This window comes from Malania oleifera, chromosome 12 (genome assembly GCF_029873635.1).
Source record: "Malania oleifera isolate guangnan ecotype guangnan chromosome 12, ASM2987363v1, whole genome shotgun sequence".
NCBI lineage: Eukaryota > Viridiplantae > Streptophyta > Magnoliopsida > Santalales > Ximeniaceae > Malania > Malania oleifera.
Window position 1 is genome coordinate 42,554,974 of NC_080428.1, and position 26,885 is coordinate 42,581,858.

Sequence of the window (26,885 nt, forward strand, 5' to 3'; positions counted from 1 at the left end):
GGAGAGAGAGAGAGAGAGAATTTTTTTTTTCAAAAAAAGGAAGGGATCCAAAATAGATTAGGGCGGGTGGCAAATTGCACGCCACACATGCTCGTCTTCTTCATTTAATGATGACGACATAAACGTCATACCCAATTTCGTAACGAGCGTCCCGCCTCCCCATTTCCAAACACTCACTTCCGCGAATGACGCTTCCGTCTTCAATTATGTATCTGGAAATTCCCATTTCAGGTTCATAACCCTCTTTCTATATTCATCCGACATTTATACTCGCTTTGAGAGAGGAGAGGAAGCTGAGAGAGAGAGAGAGAGGGATTGCAGTGGACAAGCAGAGGGGACAACCCACGATCTGATACGCCCCAAGAGGACCCATCATGCCATCAGGTTCAAAGAAGAGAAAAGCTGCCAAGAAAAAGAAGGAAAAGCGAGCTAACATCAACTCTTCCGCCAACACCTCTCATGGTACTACTGCTTTTCGCTTTTTCCTCCTTTAATTTTTTTTTTTCTGATTTAGGAAAAGCCCTTTTCTTGGCAACCTCATCAGCAGTTCATATTTGTACATCTGTCTCTCAATCCCGGTCTTTCATTTCCGGGTGATGGTTTGATTTTCCTTATTAAATTAGCTTCATTCGTGTGAGTGTCAGCATACCCAGTTCTATGTTAATCTCTGATGTTTTATTTTTAATTTTTTATGTTTATGTAATGATTTGAGTTTATCGTTGAATTAGCTCGATGGGTTTGTGTTAGTGCGCCTATACGTCTCTCAATTAGCCTCTACCCTTTTCATTTGGCATTTCAATTTTGTCTTTGATTTAGCTCGCTGGCCATGTTGTAATGCGTCTTCTTTCGCTTGTCTGAATTTATCTTGTTGAATCAAATGGCGGTAGGAAATAATGGTCTGAAATTGCGTGATGAGAAAGAGAGTGATGGTGGCGAAGTTGGTTCTCCTGCATCTCAGGACCACCAACACCATGAGCGTCCGTTTGGAGAGGCAGCGGGCGAGGAGGATAAGACGGACACTTCATCTGTTCAATCATTTGCCTCTGAGAACAAATCCATGGAGGAAGCCAGTCAAGATAAAGGGGGTGAGGGGGTTGTTGATGTTGTTCCGCAACTGAAGCCTGAGGAGAGCTCCAAGAGGCAAAACATTAGTATTGAGTATGTTGAGCTTGAGAAAGAGTCACATGATGAAGGGTCGTTTGGAGATGATGGGGGTACCAGCAGGGATGATGGGGGCACCAGCAGTAGCAGTAGTTCTGATGATGAGAGGAAGTGGAAGGACGATGCTTCCAACTCTGTGTTGGAGACAACACCTCCTGATGCTTCAGTTATGGCTGAGGTTGTTGATGTGGCAAGGAAGTCAAAGGACGACAGTTACAATTCTGTATTGGAAACAACACCTGCTGACGCTTCAGTTATGACTGAGGTTGTTGATGTTGTTCCCCCCGGGGAGGCTTGTAATGTGGTTTTGGAAACTGGTCCTTTGGCTGAGTCAACCAAGCCTGCCCATTCTTTGCCTGAAGAGGCAGCTTTTGATACCAAAATCATTCCAGTTCCGAATCTGAAGGTTTCTGATGGGGTTGATACTAGTTCAAAGGAACATGAGAAATTGTTGCCATCATTGCACGAGGTTACTGCAGATTCACTGACTACAATAGATTCCACATCTAAGAAACATGATGATAAAGTTTTCCCTCTTTCAAATGAGAATGTCAGGGTATCTTCAATTTCAAGTGGGGTTGTTTCAGCATCAGCTGATAATGAAGATAAACTGTTGCCACCATCAGACGTGCCTAGTGTTGGTGTAGGTGATGGTGCAGAACCCACACAAGGTTCTGAAGAGACTCCTGAATGCTCTGAAAATCAGGTTTTGCTCCCCCCTGCTCACTAATAAATTTTTTTTTTCTTGCTTGGCCCATATGTTCTTGTGATTTGATTTTCTTTTCTGTTGAAACAACATGCAGCCCCTGGTAGCTTCAGCTCCACGATCTGAGCAAACCACTTTCTGGAAGAGTTGCTGTGGACTTTTTGATGTGCTAACAGGCAGTAATAGATAATTTCTGGTGAGCATAAATTTATCGATCCCTAATAATTACATAACCTGTTTCTGTTTTTTCCTTTATGTTTCTTTTGTAGTCTTGCAGTGTTTGGTGCATTATAGTAATTTGATTGTTCAAGGTGTTTGTTCTTCACTTGTTACAGAAGTCCAAATGTGTGTAGTCTCGCTTTTACATTATGAATGGATATTAAGAAGTAGCAAAATTTTCAGTAACAAAATAGCTGTTTAACCTTCAGGATATTTTTGTGCCAATTGATGAACTCTTTGTTGCTATGTTATTTCCATGTTGTGTGTTCTGCATCACCCGTTATCCTATTGATTATTGTTATAAGTGACAATGTTATTGATAGTTTAATGATGATACTAGTCCAAGACTACAGATTGGAAAATTGTTCTTGGGAGTTATCTTCTGTCTTGAGTTACTTTCTATTCATAGCATTTATGAACTTGCATATAGGAATGCACTTTGGTTTAGTTTGTTTACTTTGGCCTCAAATGAGAACTATCAGTTCCATTTTTTTTTTCCTCTGCCAACTAAACTCTACCAGCCCAACAACTGATGTTTAAATTCTTTTGCTTTTGGTCACTGAGTTCTATGGTGGTGGCCTTGGTTTTGTGTAGAAATTTTATATGCACTTAAAATATGCAGGACTGCGCTAGCTATGTGGACAATGTTTTGTCATGAAAATAGATCGGAAAAAGATGATAAGATTTTTAGGCAGTTAGTTTGAAAATGAAAAGATTACAGCACATAACAAGTGTGGCCACAGTTCATGGTTTATTTCATTGTTGTATATTTCAAGTTACCATGCGATGCTCGTGTGCTAATTGAAAGTTATAAGGTCCAACAAGCTGGCAATGCTTGTGTAACTATGTGCTTTTGGCTTGATTAGTCTGGCAAATTTAATAACTTTAAATGCTGTGGGCCTCTGCAGTAATAAGTGGAGATTTTTTGAGAATTTTCAAATGTTGCAGTAATCCAACTGCTAATGTATTTGCCTTAGCTCATTGTCTTGCTAATTATCTGTGTGCTTTTGTTATTCTTGTGAGAAGCACCAACCACATTAACTGTGTGTGCGAATGGAAATGAAACGTCATTAGCACTACTTGCCTCCTTGACTGATGAGTCATAAATGAAAAATGGAGGAGCTCTTAATGTTATAGAAGAAATCAAGTGCTATAGCACGTGTTTTGTGTTAGTTTCACGGGGAAATAAGAATTTATTGGAGATTGTCCTTGCAGTGAGATGATTTCCGTGAGTTTGATAAATTTTGATGTTGGCACTTGGTATTTATTAATTTAAGGCGTTTATTCATAGATATCCTGGGAATTATTAGGAGAAGAAGTTAAAGGGTATAGTGATTATAAGCAAAGGAAAATTTTGTTCAGGGTTCAATATTTATTATATCCTCATTTTCATTTATATGAAGAATACGACAAGGTTATCGGCCTCCCTTGATGTTAAGTGGTGAATTGTTTTCACTCTTTATCTTTGATGTTTAAGCCTTGAACTCTATATTTTTAATGCTCCCTGCTGTAAACCCTGACCCTTAATCAGCGTCTCTAATTTGCCCCTTCCTATCCTGCAGCACCACAAAGTTTACAATTTTTTTAGCTTATCTCCCCCTTCTGTTATTAGCAAAAAGGAAATGCTCTCCCTAAGCAAACTCATCAACCAAAAATTCAAGAGAGCAAGAGTCCAATCAGCCAAATAATCCATTAAAGAATAGGATAATTTCGATCAAATGAAGTAACAAGCATGAATCAAGAGTAGTTCAGGTGTTCATTACATTACCAAGCATTTTCAAAATTGAGGGGGTAGAAAGCCTATGCATCAGAAAGAATCATCCTTAATAAGAAAGCATTATTATCTGCTACAAGTTCTAAACTAAATTTTCAATTAAGATTTTATTCAAGCATCATAATTTGTTAAAAAATTTTAAACTATGTTGTTACAAAATTTGATATACATTATTGGCCCACAACCTAATAGCTTGAGCTTTTAGGTGAGAGTGGTAATCTAACATGGTATCAGAGCTAGTTACCAAGAGGTCCTGGGTTCTAGTCTTGTTGCCTATGTTTATTGTATGGTGTTTTAAAAAAAAATTATTGTGTTCCCTGTAATGAGTGTGTTGGATATTTAAAAAAAAAAGAGACTAAGGATAATGAGAGAAGCTGATTTAGAGATTGCAGAAGGCTAATTTTTATTGAGCAACAAGCTATCTATTTATACAGCATAATGAAAACTGAATTGCAGAAAAATTTGCTACTTGTTGAGCATAACAGCTAAGTGCCTAAAAATCAGCACGAAGAAATGGTTATAATCATAACAAATAAAACAAATTCAGCTTCTGAGGAATAGCAACAAATAAAACCGATTCAGCTCCTAAAGAATAGCAACAAATAAAACTGGTTCAGCTTCATGAGTCACACCAGTCAACACTCTTCCTCGACTCTGGAGCTACATACACCAAGCTTCTGCCTCAAGAATTCATATCTAATCTTCAAAAGTGCCTTTGTTAGGATATCAACACTTTGATTTTCAGTTTTGTAGTAGATCAGCTGCACTTCTCCTTCCATTTGTACCTCTCTTAGAAGATAAAATTTTATTTTGAAGTGTTTTATTTTGACATGGAACAGTGAATTATTAGTAATTGAAATTGCAGCTTGGTTGTCCACAAAGATTTCTTCCTCCAAGGTTGACTTAACATCCATTTGGTGTATAACCCAGCCTTTTTGTGCAGCAAGAGCCAGCAACATCCTTATGGTATCCAACCTGGCAATTAGGCCTAAAGTTTCAGAAAAATTTACCCCAAACATCTGGGTATATCCCTTGATAACAAGTCTTGTCTTGTACTTGTTTACAGAACCATCAGGATTGAGCTTGGTCCTGTAAACCCACTTGACTCCTATAGCTTTCTTGTGTTTAGGTCTGTCTACCAACTCCCATGTAGGGTTCTTTTCAACCATCTTTACCTCCTCCTTCGTTGCAGCTCTCCACTTCTGATCAGTTGCAGCTTCTTCATACCCCGCAGGCTCCATTACAGTAACATTACACCTTTGATAAATGTCAGAGAGTGATCTGGTTCCTCTAACAGGTTCATCATCCATCATCACTCTCCTCCCTAACCTCAAGCTTCTTGTCATTCTCCCAATTTCAGTTATCTAACTCAAGGAATTGTACATCCCTGCTGACAATTACTTTGTTGCTTTTGTGGTATGTAGATCCTGTAGGCCTTTGAAAATGAGCTATAGCCTACAAAAATCCCAGATTCAGCTTTTTTGTCCAATTTGTCTCTCTTAACTTGAGAGATGTAAGAGAAACATAGGCAACCAAATGTCTTTAGATTAAGCAACTTTGGTTTATAGCCATACCATGTTTCAAATGGAGTCTTTTTCAGCAAAGCTTTTGTTGGCAATCTGTTTAGCAGAAAAAACTGCTGTATTTACAGCCTCGGCTCAAAATTTCTTTGGCAGCCTTTTGTCATGAAGCAAGCACCTTGTCATCTCCATAATTGTCCAGTTTTCCCTCTCCACAACACCATTCTGTTGAGGAGTGTAAGGTGCTGTCAGTTGATGTTCGATGCCTGCATCTTCACAAAACTCGTTAAAATTTTCAGCGGTATATTCAGTTCCATTATCAGACCTGATCACCTGCATTTTGCATCCTCTTTGAGTTTCAACCCAAGCTTTAAACTTCCCGAAGATGTCAGCAACCTTAGATTTAAGCTTTATAAAATAAATCCAGCACATTCTTGAGTAATCATCAATGAAAGCAATATAATACTTACTGCCATTCAATTATGGTGTTTTCATTGGTCCTCCCACATCTGTGTGTATTAATTGCAGCCTGTGTAGCCCTCCAAGCCTTGTTTTTTTGAAAAGGAAGCCTGGTTTGCTTCTCATACTGACAGCCAGCACATTTAGGAGACTCCTCCTCTAATTCAGGCAAGCCTTTTACCAGATTGTTCTTCTTCATGAAAAGTAGAGCGGCATGATGGAAATGCCCCAATCTCTTGTGCCAAAGCACTTTATTGCTATCTTCTTTGTGTACAGCAGCCTGCTCCTCTTTTATCAAATCCAAGGCAAAGGTTTTGCCTTTCATTTGAACTTTGAACACTTCTGTGCCTTTTGTATCTTTAATCACACAGTTTTTGTCTTCAAACAACACCTTATAGCCTTTCTCCAACAACTGAGTAACACTTAAAAGATTTTGATTAATTTCAGGATCATATAAAACATCAGAAGTTAATTTCAGACCTGTGTGGCCTTCAATCCCTACTGTTCCTTTGCCTTTTACTGCAATGTGTGCTCCATTTCCAATTCTGACTTTAGAAATAGTAGTCTTGTCAAGCTCTTTGAAGAGCTCTCGATCATAAGTCATATGGTTTGTACAACCACTATCTATAAGACAGCTTTCTGTGGAGCTGTTGGTGGCAAAGCATGATACCACAAACAACTGCTCCTCTTGAGGTTGATCCTCAGCAGCCTTGGCTTCTCCTTGTTGTTGAGTCTTGCATATCCTTTCCTTGTGCCCTAACTGACCACACTTGTGACATCTTACATCTGGCCTCCACCAACACTTATTCTGTGGATGATTGGTTTTTTTTTGCAGTAGGAGCAAGGTGGAAAGACTCGAGTGTTGCTGCTTTGGCTATTTTTATTGTTGCTTGCATAACCTCCAGGCCTGTTGTTTTTGTTATGTTTTTTTTTTGTTTTTGCCACCATTGTTGTTCTTTCCACCATTGTTGTTCTGTGATTTGGCTTGAAAAGCACCCTTCACAGTTCCTTCTTGCTTCATAAGCCTCATTTGTTCTTGTGCCTGCAGTGCATTTAACAATTCTGCCAAGGTAATGCTTGACAGATCTTTTGAATTTTCCAAAGATGAAATTGTTGAATTTTCCAAAGATGAAATTGTAGCCTCAAATTTTTCTGGAATTGTGACTAGGACCTTTTGAACAATTCTAGAATCAGAAAAATCAGTACCAATGAGTCTTACCTTGTTGACAATGCCAAGAAGTCTGTCAGAATATTCCTTGACTGTTTCTGATTCTTTCATCTTTTGCATCTCAAATTCTCGGATCAAATTCAGCACTTGCATCCCTTTCACCCTTTCATTTCCTTCGTATTCTTGCTTCAAAAAATCCCAAATTTCCTTGGCTGTTTTCAGTGTCATTATTCTGGTAAAAATGGTGGATGAGACTGCTGCAAACAAGGTTGCTCTTGCTTTTGATTTTCTTTGCTTCATCTCCTTTTGATTTTTGATTTGTGCAAGAGTTGGATTGTTTGGCAGGGGTGGAACTTCATATACCTGTTCAGCAGCTTCCCATAGATCATTAGCATCAAGATAGGCTTCCATTCTAACAGCCCACATCTGATAATCTGTTCCATCAAACACTGGAGGTGCAATTGCAGTGAATGAATTTACTAACTTCATTCTGAATAGGTTGTGTTTGAGCTCTCTCAATGTCATAGGTCCCTCAAGACTATGGCTCTGATACCCATCTGTTGGATATTTAAAAAAAAAGCAGAGACTAAGGATAATGAGAGAAGCTGATTTAGAGACTGCAGAAGGCTAATTTTTATTGAGCAACAAACTATCTATTTATACAGCATAATGAAAACTGAATTGCAGAAAAATCTGCTACTTGTTGAGCATAACAGCTACTTGTTGAGCATAACAGCTAAGTGCCTAAAAATCAGCATGAAGAAATGGTTATAATTCTAACAAATAAAACAAATTTAGCTCCTAAAGAATAGCAACAAATAAAATTGATTCAGCTTCATGAGTCACACCAGTCAACAGAGTGTTATCTTCTGTGTTTATCACTCCATGTGCTGTCGGGCTGCATGTGCGGGGGAATGTTAAAGGTTGATATTCATTGTGGCCCCTTTACTTAAGAGCTTAAGATTTTAAGTATATGGTAATCTAATATAAATTATTTGACAATAAGAAAGATTTATTCAAGGATTCTCATGGGGATATTATGAATTATGCTATAAGCATAAGTATAAAAAGTAAGCCAATTAAGTGCAAGTTGATTAAACTAGCATTGTGAATGTAAGTCTAACTATTTGATTTGGCCATAAGCGTCCTAGTTGGCATAAAAAGAAAGCAAGTAAATAATATGTGAAACATTATGTTAGTTACATCCCAAGGTGACTGAATGAAAGTAACAAACATGCTTGTTTCAAAAATAGAGGAAGGATGATTTTATAAAAGTTTTGGACTAGAGGATGAAGCACCATTTTGCGCGATGAAGCATGCATAATGGTTGAGCACTAAGTTTAGTTTCTTCATAATTGCAATTAGCAATCAATTGTCTCATTTTTTATTATGACTTGACCAACACGTGGAGCCTTTTCCACATGGGCTGATTGTTGCTACACCTTGGACAACAATCTCCCATTGACAACTCCACCTGGTGCTGAGAAAGGAGCTAGGAACCTTGTTTTTGATACTACAGTTAGGACAGAATGTTTGCTGCAGTACCAAAAGCTGTAGCTGATATTGAGAGTAATATTTAATTCCCTGATGCATTGCAACTGTCAAGTACTGAAATTCTACATTTTGATTGTGTCTTCAGCCACACCTTGACGGTCTGCTAATGGCCCAACTGCTGCCCCTCACCTTAAATAACAGTTTGCCTAAAGTTTGCTCAACAAATTAGCCTTTCTTAACAGACCTGAGTTTTTGTTTTTCTAATCAGAAATAAAGAAGAATAGTGAGTGCCATGATGTTGTGGGGCATAACCTTTTACCATTGATGAGGAATGTGGAAATGGAGGGCCATGATTAAGTAATGTATTTTTTTGGGTAGAAAAATGTTGTTCAATCATGTCGGAGAGAGATGGATGGAACATTTTTACTCAATTTGCAGGCCTATGTCAAAGAATAGGGTCAATGGACTATTGGGTCCTAAACCCAAATGTGCTTAGTTAATTAGTTGTTAGTATGTTGTTTAGTTTGCTTGTCATAGCATTACGTGTTTTGGGGGCTTGTTTGTAGTATTTGTGTGTTTTGGGGGTGTGTTTGTATTTAATGTATCTTTAGGGGGGTGTGTAATTTCTTGTATTATAGGATCTGCATAAAGTCTGTGAATGCCATGCGAGGTTATTGATGAATTTGCATTGAGAATTAATGTCTTCTTCTTCTTCTTCTTCTTCTTCTCCTGCATCATTTGGTATCAAAGTCCAAAATCAATCTTTGTGCTTCTACTTCAGTTTCCCACTTTCCACTCATTCTTTCTTCTTCTTTTTCTCTTCTTCTCTTCTCCATCTCTGATTCTTCTTGTCCTGCATCATATGGTATCAGAGCCCAAAATCAATCTTTGTGCTTCTTCTTCAGTTCCCCATTTTCAACTTATTCTTTCTTCTTTTTCTCGTTTTCTGTTCTCCATCTCTGATTTTCCTTTTGAACTTTCTCCATTCTGCAATTTCTCTCTCTCTCTCTCTCTCTCTCTCTCTCTCTCTCTCCCTGTGCTTTGTTTCCATCTGAACTTTCTCCTGTGTTGTCTCTCTTCTCTATTCTAACCTGCTTGATGTTCTGCCTGCAGCAGCCTTTATTCTTCTCCCTTCTTCTTTCTTCCTCTTCTCTCTATTTCTCTTATTCAATTCTCTCTCTCTATTTCCGCCTCTCTATTCCTCTTTTTTCTCTGCTTTTGTCAGCCCAGTAATTTTGCCTCTGCAGCCAACAATATCCTACAAAAACCGATGACTAGTGTGTCTGCAAATAGCACTGTTCTGCAACTTTTCGAAAAAAAAAAAAGAGGAAGTATGTCATGCCTCTAGAATTCAAATCGTAACTTCCAGCCAACATATCAAAACACTATCCGTACCATCAACAAGAGACTTCTGAAAGGCCGCTTCCCAAATTTTCATGTCCATCCAATGAGCGGGGTGGGCCTGTGTGCCACCCAGACACATTCCCTATCTGTCATACCTCTCACATCCCTTGTTTCTTGTGCTTTTCTTATCACGCCACCACCACCATTGCCATCACTACCCGCCTGACTTTGCCTGAAGTTTCAACACCAGAAACTTGCTGCTAGCGACTTCCCCCTCTTCTGCAACTTCCAAAATCTGCAAAAATTTGCTTCCAGCCACTGTATTATGAAGTTTTCCTACAGAAATGAAAAACCTCCAATTTGTTAAGCTATTTGATGAAAAAGGTTGATTACTTGGGTTCAGTACTCATTTTGAAGGATATACCAGTGCCACCAACATCACAACTGGACCAGATTGCTGCCATTTGTAAGTAGTTTATGAGGATTTGTTTCACTTGAGGATTGTTCTTGAAAAATTGAGAGTGAAATTTGTGGTTTGTTTGAATAGATTGAGGACTCTTAGTGAATTGTCTATAGGATCCATAGTGATAAATAATTGCAGTATATATATAGATGGGCAGCATGGTGACTAATGTTGAGTTGTGCATAAGTGGAATTTTTGTCCAGTAGGGTACAAAACATAGAGAATGCATTGGAGGCTATTACTAATCCTTTGAATAGGCAAACAACCGAAGTTGCAGCCTTTGGTAAGAAGTCCAGGGACTTTCCTACCAAACAGGAAAGTGGTGTAGCTGCTGCTCGTCATAGTTTTGAGTTGCCTGAAGGCTGAAATGATTATTTGAGTAGGGGAATTCAAGTAGAACTTTCAGATTTTAATGGTGATGTTCTCCTGATGAATTTGATGATTGGATATATTCTTTGGAGTACCATTTTTGATGGCATGGCATGAATGAGGCTAGAAAGTCAAATTTGGCGGATTAAAAAACTGTAGATTTTAGGAGATTTAGTGAGATTACAACATGGGATGAGATGAAATGAGCAGTTCAGGAGCAGTTTGTACCTCCCAATTACAGTGTGCTCATCTGCAATTCTTTGATTTGATGCAAGAAGAAGAGACAGTGATTACACTAGTAGGTTCTATCATTTGTCTACTTGTGCTGACATAGAATGGAAGGAGGATGTGATGATAGTCTTGCTGCATGTTGTCTTGTTATAGTTGGAGATGCAGTACAGGTTGCAACTCAGATCGAGGAGGATTTTGTAGCTTAATCTTCCTAGAGCTACATCAACCCTTCGGTTTGAGAAACCAAGTGGAAAAGAATTCAGTTGAGCAATTGGGTTAAGGAGTTCAGACTAATACCCCTTGGAGGACTCTTGAGCATTTTGGATCAACTTCTAAGGTCCAGCCATCAATCTGGTGCTTCAAATGTCTAAATTTTGGTCATCGAGCTACATAATCTCCTAACCAGGTCATGGCTGTTTCAAAAAAAAAAAAAAAAAAAGAGAAAAAAAAAAAATGATGAAGAAGATAGCATTCAAGTAGTTGAAGCTGAAACAAAAATTCCAAATGACTTGGATGATGATGGCTACATGAAAATCTCATTAATACTCCGACATGCTCTCTTCTTGTGAGGGTTAAGAAAAAAGAAAATCAGAGGCAAATTAGCATCTTTCAAACTTGGGTGATTTGTCAGAAGCAATTTTACTTTGGTTGTTGATCTTGGTAGTTCTGCAAGTGTAGTTTCTAAAGAAGCTGTGAAGAAGTTAAATTTGGAAGTCCAACCTCATCCTAATCCGTTCCAAATTGCTTGGGTGAACGACACCAACTTGAAGATCCATGGTTGTTGCTTACTTACCATCAACATTGGTTCAATTGTGGAGTTAGTGCAATGTGATATCCTTGCTCTCAAGATTTGTTATATTCTTTTGGGCTGTCCATGAATATGATAGGAGGTTTAAGCATGGTGGATATTATAATTTTTATTCCCGCTCCATTGACAAGAAGAAGTATAAGTTGATGGCATCTTGAGCTCTTCCACTCACCAAATTGAAGCGTGCAACTGGTTCCTTATGAAGCAAGATGTCTCTATTCATGGTGATGGAGTCCTTGGTACTTTCCCCAACTTGATGGAGCCAAATTCTTTTTGGAAGGAGGGAATTCATGTTGGATGAGAATTGGGTATTTTGGATGGATCATTTTGGCCAAATTTGGAGGCCTATGTCAAAAATAGGGCCAATGAATTATTTTGCGCTAAACCCAGACGTGCTTAGTTAGTTAGTTGTTTATTATGTGTTTCTAGTTTGCTTGTATTACGATTATGTGCTTTATGGGCCTGTTTATAACATTTGTAGGAGGTTGGGTATTGTTGAATTTGAATTGAAAATTAATGCGTATTCCATTGAGAATTAATGTGTGTTCCTTCCTCCCAAGTATATCTTCTTCTTCTTCCCTAGGCAGCAGATCCTTGATGCTGTCCTGCATCATTCTGCTATCTGGGTGAGGAGAAGAGCTTTGAATTTTGAATCTTGCCATGAGTTGATATGATTGCATATGGGTGGTTAGCCTTGGACATGTGTGATATGGTTGTAGTTCTTTGGTATATGAATTTGATGATTCAAGAAATCCGAATGGTTCTTGGAACTCTGAAGGTTTGAAACCATTAAATCTATCACATCTATTGTGAGGCAGACCACATTTATGATGAGTTATGGTTTTGCGTGCATAGTTTCCAAATTGGTGTAGTTCTTCCCATGACCTAAGTGCCCCTGCTCCACAATATAAAAAGGGGAAGAAGGCAACATAAAACTTGACATTTTAATAAATGCTCATTGAAATATTCATCCATGCATCTACAGGTAGATCATGATTCCGCTAGTATGTTGTTGTGCCTATTTGTAGATGCTCCAATATGTTGACTATTTCCTTTAAGAGCAAGCTCTGACCATGTGGAGACAAGCTTAGCTTTCTAACTTTGGCCATGTATTGATACTATTATTCTACGTCCACGTGTTAAGTCCTGATGGAAGACATACCCAAACCAATTTAGAAGTTAATGAGGTCTATATTACGTAGTTGAAGCACAAGCCATTGTTATTTCTAATTTTTTTTGCTGTGTTTGGATAATATTTGGTTGTGGTATAAGGAAGATCTAATGATATAGTGTCAACTGAGATATGAATGATAAACTACTTTTTGCTCCAATTACACTTACCCTAAAATGGAATGATCATGAAGTTGTTGGGTTGGTCCCTTCCAGAATTTGCCTTCCTTTCCTCTTTTGTTTTAAGGAGCAAAGCACTGGTTGTTGCTGGTAAAGATTTTTTTCTTGGCGACATATTGGTTTATTTTGTTTCTGTTTCCATGTTCCAATGTTTATATTCTCAAAAACAGGTGAAACCTGGTTTTAAAGTCTTTTCGAAATGTATTGTCATTTGGGAGCTGAAACATGTGTTTCTGAATATTTTACACGTGGTTAATTTTTAAAAAGTTAAAAGGAAATCAGAAACAACACAAACCAACACATACTAAATGCATTTTGGGTAAAAAATGGGAGCATTCAACTTACATGATGGATTATAAGGAGAAATAACCATATGAACATGATTATGCAAACCTAACTCATGTGGGAATGACTTTACAAGGCCTTTGGTTTGTGGCATCCATGATAGATTTTTGGGCTTCCTCTTTGATTCCTAAACTTTCCTATGTTTGGTTATGGTTTAGCATTAGGAATCCCATTCCTGCAAATATTGTAGATTTCAACAATGCTCTTCACTCACTTGCATCCCATTCCTGTTTAAACATGTTGGTATCTCGATCTGGCATGGAGGACTCACCAATATTGCATGTAATTTGGTTCCTCTTTGATTCCTTGAATTTCCCATGTTTGGTCATGTTTTAGGATTAGGACTCCTGTTCCTGGGAATATTGTAGGTTTCCATAATGCTATTCATTTGCATCCCATTCCTGTTTAAACAGGTGGGTATCTCTGTCTAGTATGATTACGAAGGAGCGGTCACTATTATTTCAAAAATTTAAAAACCCATGCATAGTTGCAATTAACAAGATTGATAATTCTTTATCTCATTCACTTTTTGTTTCCTTTTCTTCTCTCCCATCCTCACTCTCTTCATCTCTGGCAACCATTGACCATTTCTGCCCTGTCGTTTATAAGATCTTCATTTGGAAAAACGACCAAGTCAGTTCCCAAGTTTTTTTTTTGGGTATAAAAGAATTATATTAAAGGAAGAAAACGACAGTACTACAAAGAAAAGAAAAAACTATGGAGAACAACATATCCTCCCATTACAAAGGAAAGCAGCTAAAAAAAAGTAAATACACAACAATTGTAATTAAGTACTGCGACCAATCCTGCTGCAATTCTTTCAAAAAAAAAAAAAAAAAAATGATGAAAGAATCTATTTGTGAAGCATCAAAAGGATGCAAGGAAGACACTGTGCTCCAAAGCATACTGCTGGAAGTGGCAACATCTTTAGGATCCTATTTTTTATTTCCAACCAAATGTTCCAAATTATAACAGGGTTTTGTTGGCTCTTCTCTTCTGAGATAAATCATTAGTGTTGATTTTCTTAAGGATGCAGTTCAAGAAAAAGCCCTGATCTTTGAAAGAACTTTAGCTTTCAGAATTAAAGAATAAAAGGCAAAAGGGAAAACATTGCTCATGAATCATATCAGAAAGAAAGTTTTGCACAAGAAATTCCCCGAAGAATCTAGACTTTTAAAGGATAAAATATGTCCTGAGTTCTTATTGGGGACAACTACTAGATCCATGGTATAACTTTATACAATTTCTTCTAGTGTGTCTGAATATTTTGCTAATCTAATGATCATCTGTTTAGGTGTGGTAGGGATAAAAGTACTAAGATTGCTACTATGTTCAAAAAGGGTTGAGGCAAGAAATTAAAAGTCAAATTCCTACTGAAAGACTACTGTCACTTTCTCTGAGGTTTATCACATAGCTTAGGAAGTTGAAAGGTTTCTTCAAGTTTCCTATCACAAGAACATCAACTGCCATGTTAGGGAGTTCATCAACCTAATGCAAGTTCTAAGTGGTCAAATGATGGCCATAAACTTGTCCAAGTTCAGGAGAAAACTAATCTGTTGAAAATAATTACCTCAGTATTTAAAATCCTTGTATGAATATTGTGTAGTTGAATGTCATCACTTTGTTCATGATTTGCGAATAACTGGTGCACAATTTTCAAACCTTTCAATTGATTCCTTTTAGGAAGTGAGACAGTTCTTTCCAAGATTAGAATGTAGACTTGTCTTTAGTGGCCTTGGACATAATTGATGGTACCACTAGGCCGGAAATATACCTTCTCTTGTCACTAGACCTAGATGCTAACTTGCAATGATTTTTTTTTTTTGGGGGGGGGGGGGGGGGGAGATAATAAAAGGTATACTAGATATAGAAAGAGAAGCTATAACAAAAATGGACAAGAATTCCACCCCATAAAAAAAAAAAAGAAATGAAAAAGTAAAAAATAAAAATTAACAATTAAACATGGAACCACCTATTCAATCCTTTTCCCTTCATAATTCACTAAACACTTCAACTTAGGTAACTCCCTTTGACCCTTTTTAGCTCTGTTTTTACACCCATCCAAACACACTTCATTTCCCCCAATATCCTAAAACTTTAAACCCAATTTATCCATGAGATCTTGAACTTCTAAATCCTTCCTTGAAATCTCCTCCATTGGTGTTGATTGAATACTGTCCTTGCGCTGCAGATCATTAACCAAACCGTCATTTTCAAATATAGAGACCCACTCTAATCCTTCCAATGGGGATGGATGCAAATATGATAAGCCCCCTAGAATGTCACTGGAATCAGAAACATATCCGTATTGTTCCCTAATTTAATCCAACAGTAACCCCCACAGTCAAACTCACTAAGACTATTGCTTTCATTATCTGATAAATCCCCCCATTTCATTTCCTCCTTCCTTTGCTAACCCCATCACATGAATTGGCCATCGTCTTAGAATTTTTTTCCTTTCATGATAACCAACTCTCCTTTTAAGTTCCTCTTTAAAATCTTTGGCGCTACCTCACCAGGGTGCTTTATCTTTTCTTTGACCAACTTTTTTCATTACCGTATCCATCTGCACAATCTTCTGATGAGTATAAACCTTGGGACCCTTAGATCCCTCTTTCTTAAGGTCTGAGGCAGCAGATATCCTGCCCATAACACCATCACCTTTGTAAACCTGTGTTGCGGCTTCCTCTTGTCCCTCTGCAAAACTAGAATCTTCAACCACTTTAACTCTATTAGTTATTTCCTTTTTTTCATCAAGAGACTTATTACTTGAGCTGCTGACTTCCTGTACCTGCTCCACGATATGATCTGTTCCACATGAACTTGGGGAAATAGAGAGAGATTATGACCTTCGTTTAAAGATGGTGAAAATCCTTTTTCCTTATATTCTCCACCTGTGTATTGGGGGCTTAAGTATTGGACATCTTGGGCCTGCCCATTATGATTGACCTGATAAACCTTTCCTTTATGATGGGCATCAGAAATAGGGCCCTGAATACACTGGGCCTGTTTGATAAACAAGCTCATTTTAGGCTCCTCCTTTTGCCCAGCCCAGAATTTTTATCCTCTTCTTCCACTGCCATAACCCTAGCCGCCTCAACTGGAGCTGTGTGCCCTCATCCAATACCCTAGCCACAATTGCAGTTTCAGTCAACCCGACTGCCTGAACAATAAAAACGTGTGTCATCTGGGATTGGCTCCCCTGCAATCTTCGACCTGAGCTCGGTCCCTCATCAGTTGCACATCTCATCTATCCCATTTGCAGCAACCATCTTTCCTTGTTGAAGCTTTTGCTTGCACAGCCTTCTCCTTCACCTGCCTTCTCTTTCAACACCACTTGACTCCACAATCTGGGCACAGAAGGGCTTCTCACACCTGTGCCTCACGATTGAAACTCAAATTCTTTGGCTAGTTCTCAGAACTTGCTTGCAAAGCTGCACCAGCCAACCCCTTTTGAGCCACCAGGAATAAAACAGAAATTCTGACCATTCCATGCCTCTCTTTCCAAAAGCTTCCCCACCCTAGTACGCTTTATCGACATCCAATACATCATATTTCCCATACAGACCTTTCGAGAAACCCCTAACCAGCTGAATGAAATCTGGAAGACCATTGGCGAAGCAGAGAACTGCCTCTTTCAGAAGTTAGTCCATCTGGACTGAGATGGATTTTTCTTGAGCACAAACAGAAACTGGTTATCTCTCACCTTATCCAATCTTAAGTCAGAGATTTTCCCTTCGATCTGAAACGTGAGCTTTGACATCTCCTACTACATTTGAAGCCATAGGGGGATTCGTGAGAGTGGAAGTTGTTTTGCACGAGAGAGGAAAGACATAACAAGAGAATCCGTGTGCTTTGTCATATGGAATGAATGATCGGAGAGGCCAAAGCTGACAGTGAAGCTCGTCAGCGCTGCACGGTGAGGCAATACAAGTGGTAGTGGAGAGCAGTGGTATGGGGTTGCCAGGTTGGAGAGTTGAGTCTTAAAGAAACTAAAGACATGCAAAGAATTTATATTTGCATGCTTAGTCTCTTGTGCTTAAGCATAAATCTTAGTTCACAGTAACGAGTAGCATATGCACTTAGCTATAGAATGTTCCTTCTTATCAGTCTGTTTTGGTTTGTTCTTTTTATAGGAGGATCTTTTCCTCCTGGACCTTGCAATGAAGTTTGGGATGGAAATTCACAATGGTTTGTCAAGTACACAGATGCCTCTTGATGACTCAATTTCTGAACTAGAATTGGCAATTAGTAACTCTGAATGAACAACCACTAGTTGCTCTAGACTGTATTCAAGATTCCTTGGTTGCTGGACCTATTATTAAGAGTCTCGTTGAGATGATTTTTTCTCTGAACATTGAATATGTAATCTCATCACTTTGTTCTTCTTGTCTTTCTCTTTCTCTTCTCTCCACGTGTTCTTTAACCAGATCAGGTGAAACTTTTATTGTCATTCTTGAATATGGACCAAAAGCATATTTACTTGATTCGCCAGTAGATTTGGATGTTAGTAATTTCTTATTGGAGGACTTGTTACCTTACAGAAGGATACTGGAGCCTTATGCTTGCAGGTGACTTCACCAGATCAACTAGTGCTTCTCAACTTCAAGCTTTTATACTGTTGCCATTCGTAATGTCACCTGCAAATCACCATATGGATGATTTGAAGCTTTTGAGTTCCTTTGGTTGAAGGAGCTCTCTGCTACTTACCTATGGTGCTTGAGAATGCCATAAGTTTTATGCAAGCTATTTGGTTTGCTGCCTGGTCGATGTTGACTTGTTGCTACTGCGCAATTGTAAAACTTGAGTTATATTGGCAGTTTGATGGAGGATTGCTTGTGGATAATTCTAAATGACCAAATTTCTTTTGAAGATTTAAAAATTAGGGATTTTATACAAATTTGGGGATATTTGTTTATTTTACTAATATTTAATTATTTTGGGGTTATTTTATGTTTTTTTGATTGTTTTGGGGTTATTTTGTAAGGTTTCTTAGTTGCCTATAAATATTGGCGTCTGAGGCAAGTATAAGAAACTTTGGATGATTAATTGAGTTTCACTTCATTCTCTCTCTCTCTCTCTCTCTTGCACGCACACACACACAGAGCAGCCTCTCTCTCCCTCTTTTTTAGATCTATTCTCTCTCCCTTGTTTTCATCTTCCTCCTTTTTCTTTCTCCTTTGTTCCTTCTCCTCTGTCTGTATCTAACTGTTCTGTTTTATCTTCTGTCTGTCCAGCAGCTGTTTCTCTCTTCTTCCTCCTTTGTTCCTTCTCCTCTGTCTGTTTCTAACTGTTCTGTTTTATCTTCTGTCTGTCCAGCAGCTGTTTCTCTCTTCTTCCTCCTTTCCTTCTCTTTTCTTCTTCTCTCTGTTTCTGCCTTTCAACTCTCTCTCTCTCTCTCTCTCTCTGTCGCTGTCCTACATCAGACTCCTAAGTGGGTAAAAGGCCAACTTAGAACATTGCAACCTGGTAACCTAGCAAAACAACCTGGGTCAGTGCACCCACAATGCCACTCAGAGCAATTCATTTGTAAATGCGACACCTTCTCAAAGACCTGTAAAATGGTCAGCACTTCAGAGAAGCTGCTCCTGTCCTCCAAAAGAAAGATCTCCACCTTAGTCCTTTCCACCAAGACTGTTTCAAGCCCTCTGTGATCATCCTGCCCACAGCTTCTGCCACAATATTAGAAAGGAAAGGGAGTAGGGGATTGTCCTGCCTTAGACCCCTAGAAGCTTGAAACCATGACTTAGACTCCCCTATCTACTAAGACTGGGAAAATCATGTAGAATCCATTTCATATTCCTTCTTCCAAGACCTTCTCCGTCCACAATTCTATCCAAGAAACCCCAACTAATTCAGTCATAGGATTTTTCAGAATCCAATTTCATAATCAAGCTTCGCGTCTTTCTTCTAACTGCATCTTCAATTACCTCATTTGCTAACACAACATCTAAATGTGCCTTTCACCAATGAAAGCACTTTAGTTTGGTGAGTGCTCAAACTTCCTAAATACCCAAAAAAAGCCCTTGTTTTTAGGTATGTTGGGGGTGAAAAGTTAGGATTTGAATTTAGTTGAAAAACCATCACTAAAATTATTCATTTCTTAAATAATTCATTTATAATGTATTGATAGGCTTGTCTTTTCCTCGGTAAGGGTTTAGCAGGGATTTATGAGTGAAAACTGTGTGAGACTCAAAGCATTTTTTTTTTTTTTAAAATTTAAATGTTTCTTCTTTGGTCATTTGTAACTTATCGATATTTTGGGACTATAGATTTATATAGCCGACCCCACCTAGTGGGACTTAAGGCTTGGTTTTGTTTTTGTATATTTATCTGATCATTATTCCTAGGACAAAACTCAAACACTGGTGATGCAGTCAATATGGAGAATTCATTTTATTTTTAAAGTTATGGGGTGTCTTTGTTAGGATCATGTCTTTAAATTTTTAGGATATTTCTATTTAAGAAATTGGGATTTAGTTTGTTCAGGCTTCTAATTTTTTTTTTTTCTTATTTTCCAGGCATTGTAAGCTTATAAAAGGCCCCCTATGCACTAGTTTTATTTAGATTTGAATTGAAATTAACTTGCATTGTCTTGCATCACATGGTATCAGAGAGGATTTTTATCTAACATGGTTGTTGCTGCTTTTGTTAGGATTTGCGATTTTAACTCAAATCACGATAGTCATAGGTGGCTTGTGAATTTTAACTGAAACTTGCAGGGTTCCTAACAAACTAAAATCACTTTTGCGTCACTTCCGTCCTCATCATGTCGAGCTATTTTCTTCCTTCTTTTCGAGCTATTTTCTTCCTTCTTTCTCTTTTATTTTATTTAAGCTTGTGAATTGTATTTCTACTTTATACTCTATTAATTTGCACTCTTTGACATGATTCTTTCAAGGAGTTCTGTTCAAGTAAATTTATTATCATTTCATTAATAATCCTTGCCGTGTCTCCCTCACTCCCACCCTTGCTTTCTCATGAGTTCTGATTTGATTGAAAGAAGGTATGGGGGAGAATCTCCTCAAACTGTTGCATACTGAAAATACCTTCGATATGCATTTGGAAAAGTTTGAAGGAGGTTTCGTTCATTGGAGGAGAGATTCTGACTTAGGAGTCAATTTGGATCACTCTTTTGCCCGACGGGCATGCAGTTTGTCTTATTCTATATTTTGGAGTGTATCTCTCATCAGAAAATATTTGGCAGAATGCTTTTGTGGGTGGCGAATGGATTGATTGCAAAGGTAAGTTTTCAGAATGGGGGGTGCAATCACTACAAAAGGAACTCTTATCTTCATTCCATGGGGCTTAAAAGGGGAAAATTGATGTAGCTTCGTTGAAGCTTCTGAGTAGGTTTGGAGGATGCAAAAGGTTCCTAACCCCAAGAGAAAGGTTGGGAATGAGTCCAAACAACCAAATGATCGGAGTTGGAAGGATGCTTTTGTGAGAGATTCGTTGCCAAAGGTCAAGCAGGGTGGGTGGTGTTGTGGCACTTGTGAAAGCAAGGTGCAGTCTCTTGCTGATGTGGTGATGTGGTAGGGGGCTAAAGACTGGGATCCCTAGAATAATGGAATGGGCTTGGATTGGTTCATGGGTGCTGCTGGGCTAGATCCAACTAAATCAATTGGCAGCCCCTTCCAACCAATTTATCTTCTCTGGAACAGGCCCAATACACATCTCAGGCTTTTCAAGTTTCTCACAACAGAAAATCAGGCCCAAAGCCCAATAATTTCAATGGGCAGCCCATGGTTACAATTAAATATCCTTGCAACCAGGCCCAAGGCGTGGGAGAGGCTCATGTGGTAATTGGTGTTGAAATGGATTGGTACAGAAGACTTGGTCTTGGTCAAAGCGAGGGGGTTGAGGAGAAACATCTTTGTGGTACCTATTCTCTGATGGGGTGGTCAGTGCGAATGAGCAACCAGAGGTTTTTCCTGGTGGGCTGAGAGATGGTGGAAGGGATATCTTGAAGATTAATGACTTTATCAGAGGGATCTCTGTGGAGGATGATTGTCAGAAGGTACATATGGAGGATAGTGGTATAGCTGTTCAAATTGGGAGTCAAGATGGTGCAAATTCCAGTCACAAGAAGGCGAGGATATATGAGGTAAAAAAATCATTAGTTGCTGAAAGGTCAGCAATATCACAGGTGTACACTCGTTGGAGGCAGAAGAGTAGGAAAAGAGAGATGACTCAATTGAGAGGCTTTCAAAGGCAGATGGGAGGCCAGTTAAGTTCTTGAAAATATGTAGTGATTGTAAATTTACATTGAGGATTCGAATGGGCTGAAAACAGGTTAAAAAAGGTTCGTAAGGAAGCTCCTTTTGAAAAGATTTTTAGATGAGGAGTGATGTGTTTAGTGATTTTGGTTGTGACAAGGGGCCAACCTATAGATGAGGTTTGTGAACTTGGTTATGGATCAGCTAATTCTGATTTTATGGGTGTTCATTCCTTGCAGTCTTCATCTCCAATGGAAAATTTAGAGTTCTTGGTTCAAGGAATGTTGAAATAGAAGAGGTAGATTACAAGATTGAGCAGAATGAGATACGTGTCTCGTTTTAAATGTTTGATGGATAAAAATGGCATGCGATTAGCTTATTCAGCAGGGAAAGAAGTCTGCTTGGATGGTGGCAAAATTAAGGCTAGGGAAGGGGCAAAGGGAATTGGCTAATTTGCAGTGTTCCATCAATTATGATGGGGAGTACTGAAAAGAGGTTTCCTTGGGTGAGGTTTTGTTTGGACTTAGGTATTGTTTTAGGTGGTGGGCAGTTGTGGTCTGCGTTGTCTTTAATATTTGTTTTTATTTTCTTCTATGATTTCTTGCCCTCCTTTCTTGTTTATGTTCTCTCTCTTAATAGATCTTCTTTAATTATCTAAAAACCACCATCCTCACCGCTGACCATTTTCGCCCCTTTCTCTACCCTCCTCACCTGTATTAGTAACTCACAGCAGTAGGAAAAGAAAAAAAAGGGAGAAAAAAAAAAACATCATCGCTGTTACATGTAGCAAAAACAGAAGCAGAAACAAAAATTGAAGCCAACACTTACCACTGATGCCTTTCTATGAAGCAACAAGAGCCCTTCATCATCACTCTAACAATACTTGTCATAATCAGTCTTGTGCTCTTGCTCAGAAATTGTAGTTCTCCCTTAATTGGCAACACTGATCCCATTCACAGAGTTGTCCAAATGTATGGGTGGAGGGAACGAACGGAAAGGCATATCCATGAATTAACCATTTGGCTTCACAAGATTCTTCTTTGAGCTCTCAAGTTGGTACTTTTAAATCAGGAGTTTGCTGCTTTCTTGAGTTTTGCACTCTTTTAAACATTATTGATCCGGATTGAAAACAAAAGGCAGTTGTGGACACTACTTTTCCTTCTAGCAACTGAAATATTGTTTGTGTCCACCACCATATGCCTCCTCCAGTGCAAGCTTTTTACGAGTCATATTATGGAAATCAGGGTCACTTTACTTGAGCTCACAAAAGGGGAGATCCAGAGATGTTATTTGATTGGTTTATTCAAATTCAAAACATCGTTATCTATTGAGATGTCTGGCCCGGAGAAAAAAGTTGGTATAATAGTTATTTCTCATTTGTCTCAAGGGCTTCACATGTAGCTGGTGGCATTCTAGTTCATTACCTGTGTTTTTTTAGAGTTAAATACATGATTACTGATTGGAGTCTGAGGCATATGATGGGGAAAAAATTCATTCCATTGCTTATCATTCGGAGATGTACTTCAGACTATGTTCAGTGGCTCAACAAGATAGAGATGTTGGTAGATGCATGCAAGAGTTTTTACAAATTGGTCATTCAATGTTCTTTTGATGAAGATGAACAGCAACATACTATTCAGTACATTGGGTGACTTCACCCTGGATTACCCATTGAGCTGAAAGCACTCGACTTTGACTCAGTTGATCAAGCCTTTGCTTTTACTAGGACTGCTGAGAAAAAGAGCAAATATTGGAAGGATACTCATAAGAAAATGTTAGTTTCACTTGAGACACCTTCTGCCCGAGTAAAGTTGCTAATTTAGAGTAGGTTGAGTGCTATTCGCGAATGCCATAGTTGTGGGCAAGAGGAAAATTGTTATCGCTTGACCTATGAAGGCTCATGCTGCCATTAAGAAGATGTTAGTTTCACATGAGCCACCGCCCCGTCAAGTTGCTAATTCAGAGTAGGTTGAATGCTATTTGCTTGATAGCCATGGTTGTGGGCAAGAGGAAAATTCTTATTGCTCCAAAGATTCTGAAACTGGACCTATGACTGTAGAGAGCTCCACAAGTGATCATATTGTGAGTGCACTTGAGTATTATAGGGATGAAGGTGAGAGTAATGTTAGTTATTGTGCATGTCTGCCTTAACTCGAGTTCAACTTCTTTTCTTTCCCCATCTAGGAGAGGTTGATGCACTCAACAGGAAGAATTAGTTCCTACTTTTGTTTTTATGCTATTTTTATTAGGATCATATGTTTAAAATTATAGGATGTTTTTACTCAAGAAATTATTATAAAAGGTTTCTAAAAATAGTTTACTTGATTTCCCAGCATTTCAAGCTTATGAAAGCCCCCTCTCTACTAGTTTTATTTAGAGTTGAATTGAAAAGTTGCAATGGATAATGGTCCTGCATCAATGTGAATCCCACATTCCAAGAAAAATATTCTTTGGAATCGGTGCCAAATGCATCTAGGATTCCTTGAACCAAACGCTGCTCAATTTTTCATTTTGCTTTTCTATAAATGTCTCATGTCTCAGTTTAGTTAGTTTAGTTTGAGCATAACCTTGGTCGTTACTTTTACTGACAATTTATTACCATTTGTGTTGAGTTATTGTTGTTGATATTGTATTAAAAATAACTTAGAAGTTTTTTGCAAATGCATTTCCTTATTATTATTGTTATTATTATTATTATTATTATTATGCTTTTACCATTCGTGTTGAATTATTGTAGTTGATAATGTCTTAAAAAAACCTAGAAGTTTTCTGCAAATGCTCTTTCTTTAATGACTGCCTGGACAGTCAGATAAACATTTATATTATTTTAAGTGTTTAAATTCCTAGAGTTCGATTGGAGGGAGGGGAGGCAGGGGGTTTTTTAAGTGGCCTAGAGTCCTGTCGACTTGTGAGATTCAGATGTCAACATTTTCTCCAGTTTTTATTTCTTTTATAATTAAGGAGCAAAGGAATTTTGCAAAAATTTGCAGAATTAATTTGGAAATCTATTATTTCCTCTAATTTGGAAGCTCAGCAAATTGCGTGAGTCTTAATTAACACATCGTTGAACTGAGTCCTCTTACTTCAAATCCTATCAAAATTGATAGGGTTTGTGAATTAATTCCACAAAATGGAGGGTTAAGAGCAGTTGCTAACAAATCATGTTTCAAACATGAGAACTCATTTGACTATCGCATTTTAATATACAGTCCATAAGCAGGTGAATTCGTTTTTAAATTAATTCTACTCAAGAACTTCATTTTCAAATTAATTCTATTGTGATTTACATTTGAAACAGAGTGTAAAGGAGTTTAGAATTGAGAACTGCATTACTTTTTGGCAAGTCACAAGAATCACAGCCATCAGGACCTACTATTTCTGGGTTTATGCGGGCATCACTTTTAATATTTCAGTTTAAGAACACTTGTGTTTCAGTATTTCATGTTGAACACATTGTTCATTGTTGCCTTCTAATAAAAAAACGGTATTATTTTGAGATGCTAAGATCTGTACCACCTTCTAACATACGCTATTCCACCTTTAACCATTGATCCATCTTACATGTTACTGGCACAAATTTCATAGTTTGATCCTTTCACAATTTAAGTTTCGCTGCCTTCAAAATTGGATACTCTTCTGATGGAAAAAGAATCCTATACCCTGTATAGGCACTTTAGTTTTTCTTGGATAAACAAAAAAGTTAGGGAAACAAACAGAGAAAGAATTGCACTAGGAGGATAACTAGGCATCCTCCTTGCTATTTTTGGGTGGTGTGGAGGGAGAGGGAGAGGACGAGGAGAGCTTTTAATGGAATGGTTTTGCCCCTTCAAGCTGTCATGACTTGTTGGATAACTATGATTTCTAGTTGGCAAAGTGGGCTGCTTGGGTGGACTTTTTTGTAATCCTTAGTTTTCTTTATACATTATAGTGAGGGCTGTGTTATTTTTTATTGTTTCCATTGTTGTTTGGCATTCCCTTGATGTGTTCGGTCTACAATAAAAAAAAATGAGGCATCCTCCACCAACACAAATAAAACAAAAAAAGAAAAGAAAATGAGGAAAATCGACACACTAGGGAAGCCAAACAATCAAATGCTGTGCAAAAAGGGAAATCCATTCATAGGGCACTAATGCAAGTTTTGTTTTGATTGGAATGGGGATGCACAGCCCTTCTGCCTCTAGTCAGCTTTCTACCTCTATTGTCGACCTTCACTGATCCTTTTGCAGGCAAGCCATTAAATTGATGAGTTATATGATCTTTCGATATCAATATCTGATACAAAAACTAAGTTTCTGGTGAGAAAATTTGGAATATGCAAGCCTCAAAAATGGATCTGCAGAAGCCTGAACCTTTTTTGGCCCCATAGACTTGAATTCTAAAGAAGCTTATCCTTTTAATTTTACCTTGAGATAATTTTATCTATCCACAGTTTCTTGAGATTTGAATTTACTTCTGATTTGCTTTAATCTCCTTATTTATTTTTTGACACTTGACTTTCTGAAACAGTTAGTGTGGCAGAAAGAATTTCCTTGTTGAAGTGGACTTCAGTGCACCAGTCTCAATTTTCTTGAAGTTTGTGAACTCAGTTTGTAATAGTTTAAGAAGGGTTTCGGTTCCTGATGTTTGCGTGGTATAATTTTTGTTTTCTAGTTTAAGAATAATGGGCTCAAGGCCAAACTACATAAATCGGCTTAGCTTGCAGCAATGTTACTGTTAAGATTAGCAGCAGTCTCAATGTCCTAGTTTTTCTTGTTAGTTTTGCAGTGTGTAGATTTGCTTTACCTATTTTGGTTCTTTGGGACAGAGTTTGGTTTCTCATGTTGTGTTCATTGCTTGAGGAAATTATTGTATTGGAGGGCGATTCCATATTAAAAAAATCCATTTTATTAGGTTGATATTGAGTTTATTTTTGTTGGCATAGGCTCCTTAATAGGGTTATCTTAGTTGTTCTCTTGGCCATGGTTCCAAAGGAACATTTTAAAACTTGTAAAAATGTGTTTCTAATTCCTTTGCAGTACAAAAATGGTAACTGAGCCAGGAAAACGAATTGTAGTTTTAGGCATTTTCATTGCTAAGAAATATTAAAGATTCATTTTTACCCATATATATATATATATTGTTGAAGTTGAAATCATTAGGACATGAAGCATTTTTAGTTTTTGTACTTGTGAGTGAACATGAAATTCAACTTTGAATTTGACTCTGCGTGGAGTATTGACAAATTTTATGAAATTTTGTACCTATGTTCCTTTGAA

The 26,885-nt window shown here is 38.0% G+C and overlaps 1 protein-coding gene across 2 annotated transcripts; it reads left to right on the forward strand.

The window, feature by feature from the left end:
• On the forward strand, positions 1 to 26,525 carry LOC131144394 (uncharacterized). Of its 2 annotated transcripts, XM_058093024.1 has the most exons (4): positions 1 to 462; positions 888 to 1,867; positions 1,965 to 2,063; positions 26,137 to 26,525. In XM_058093024.1, the coding sequence occupies exons 1-3, from the start codon at positions 375 to 377 to the stop codon at positions 2,055 to 2,057; spliced, it is 1,161 nt and encodes a 386-aa protein (XP_057949007.1). In that variant the 5' UTR covers positions 1 to 374; the 3' UTR covers positions 2,058 to 2,063; positions 26,137 to 26,525. The 2 variants fall into 2 exon arrangements, with proteins under 2 accessions (XP_057949007.1, XP_057949006.1); XM_058093023.1 differs by lacking the exon at positions 26,137 to 26,525 and having other exon boundaries at positions 126 to 462; positions 1,965 to 2,277.
• The last annotated feature ends 360 nt before the right edge of the window (positions 26,526 to 26,885 follow it).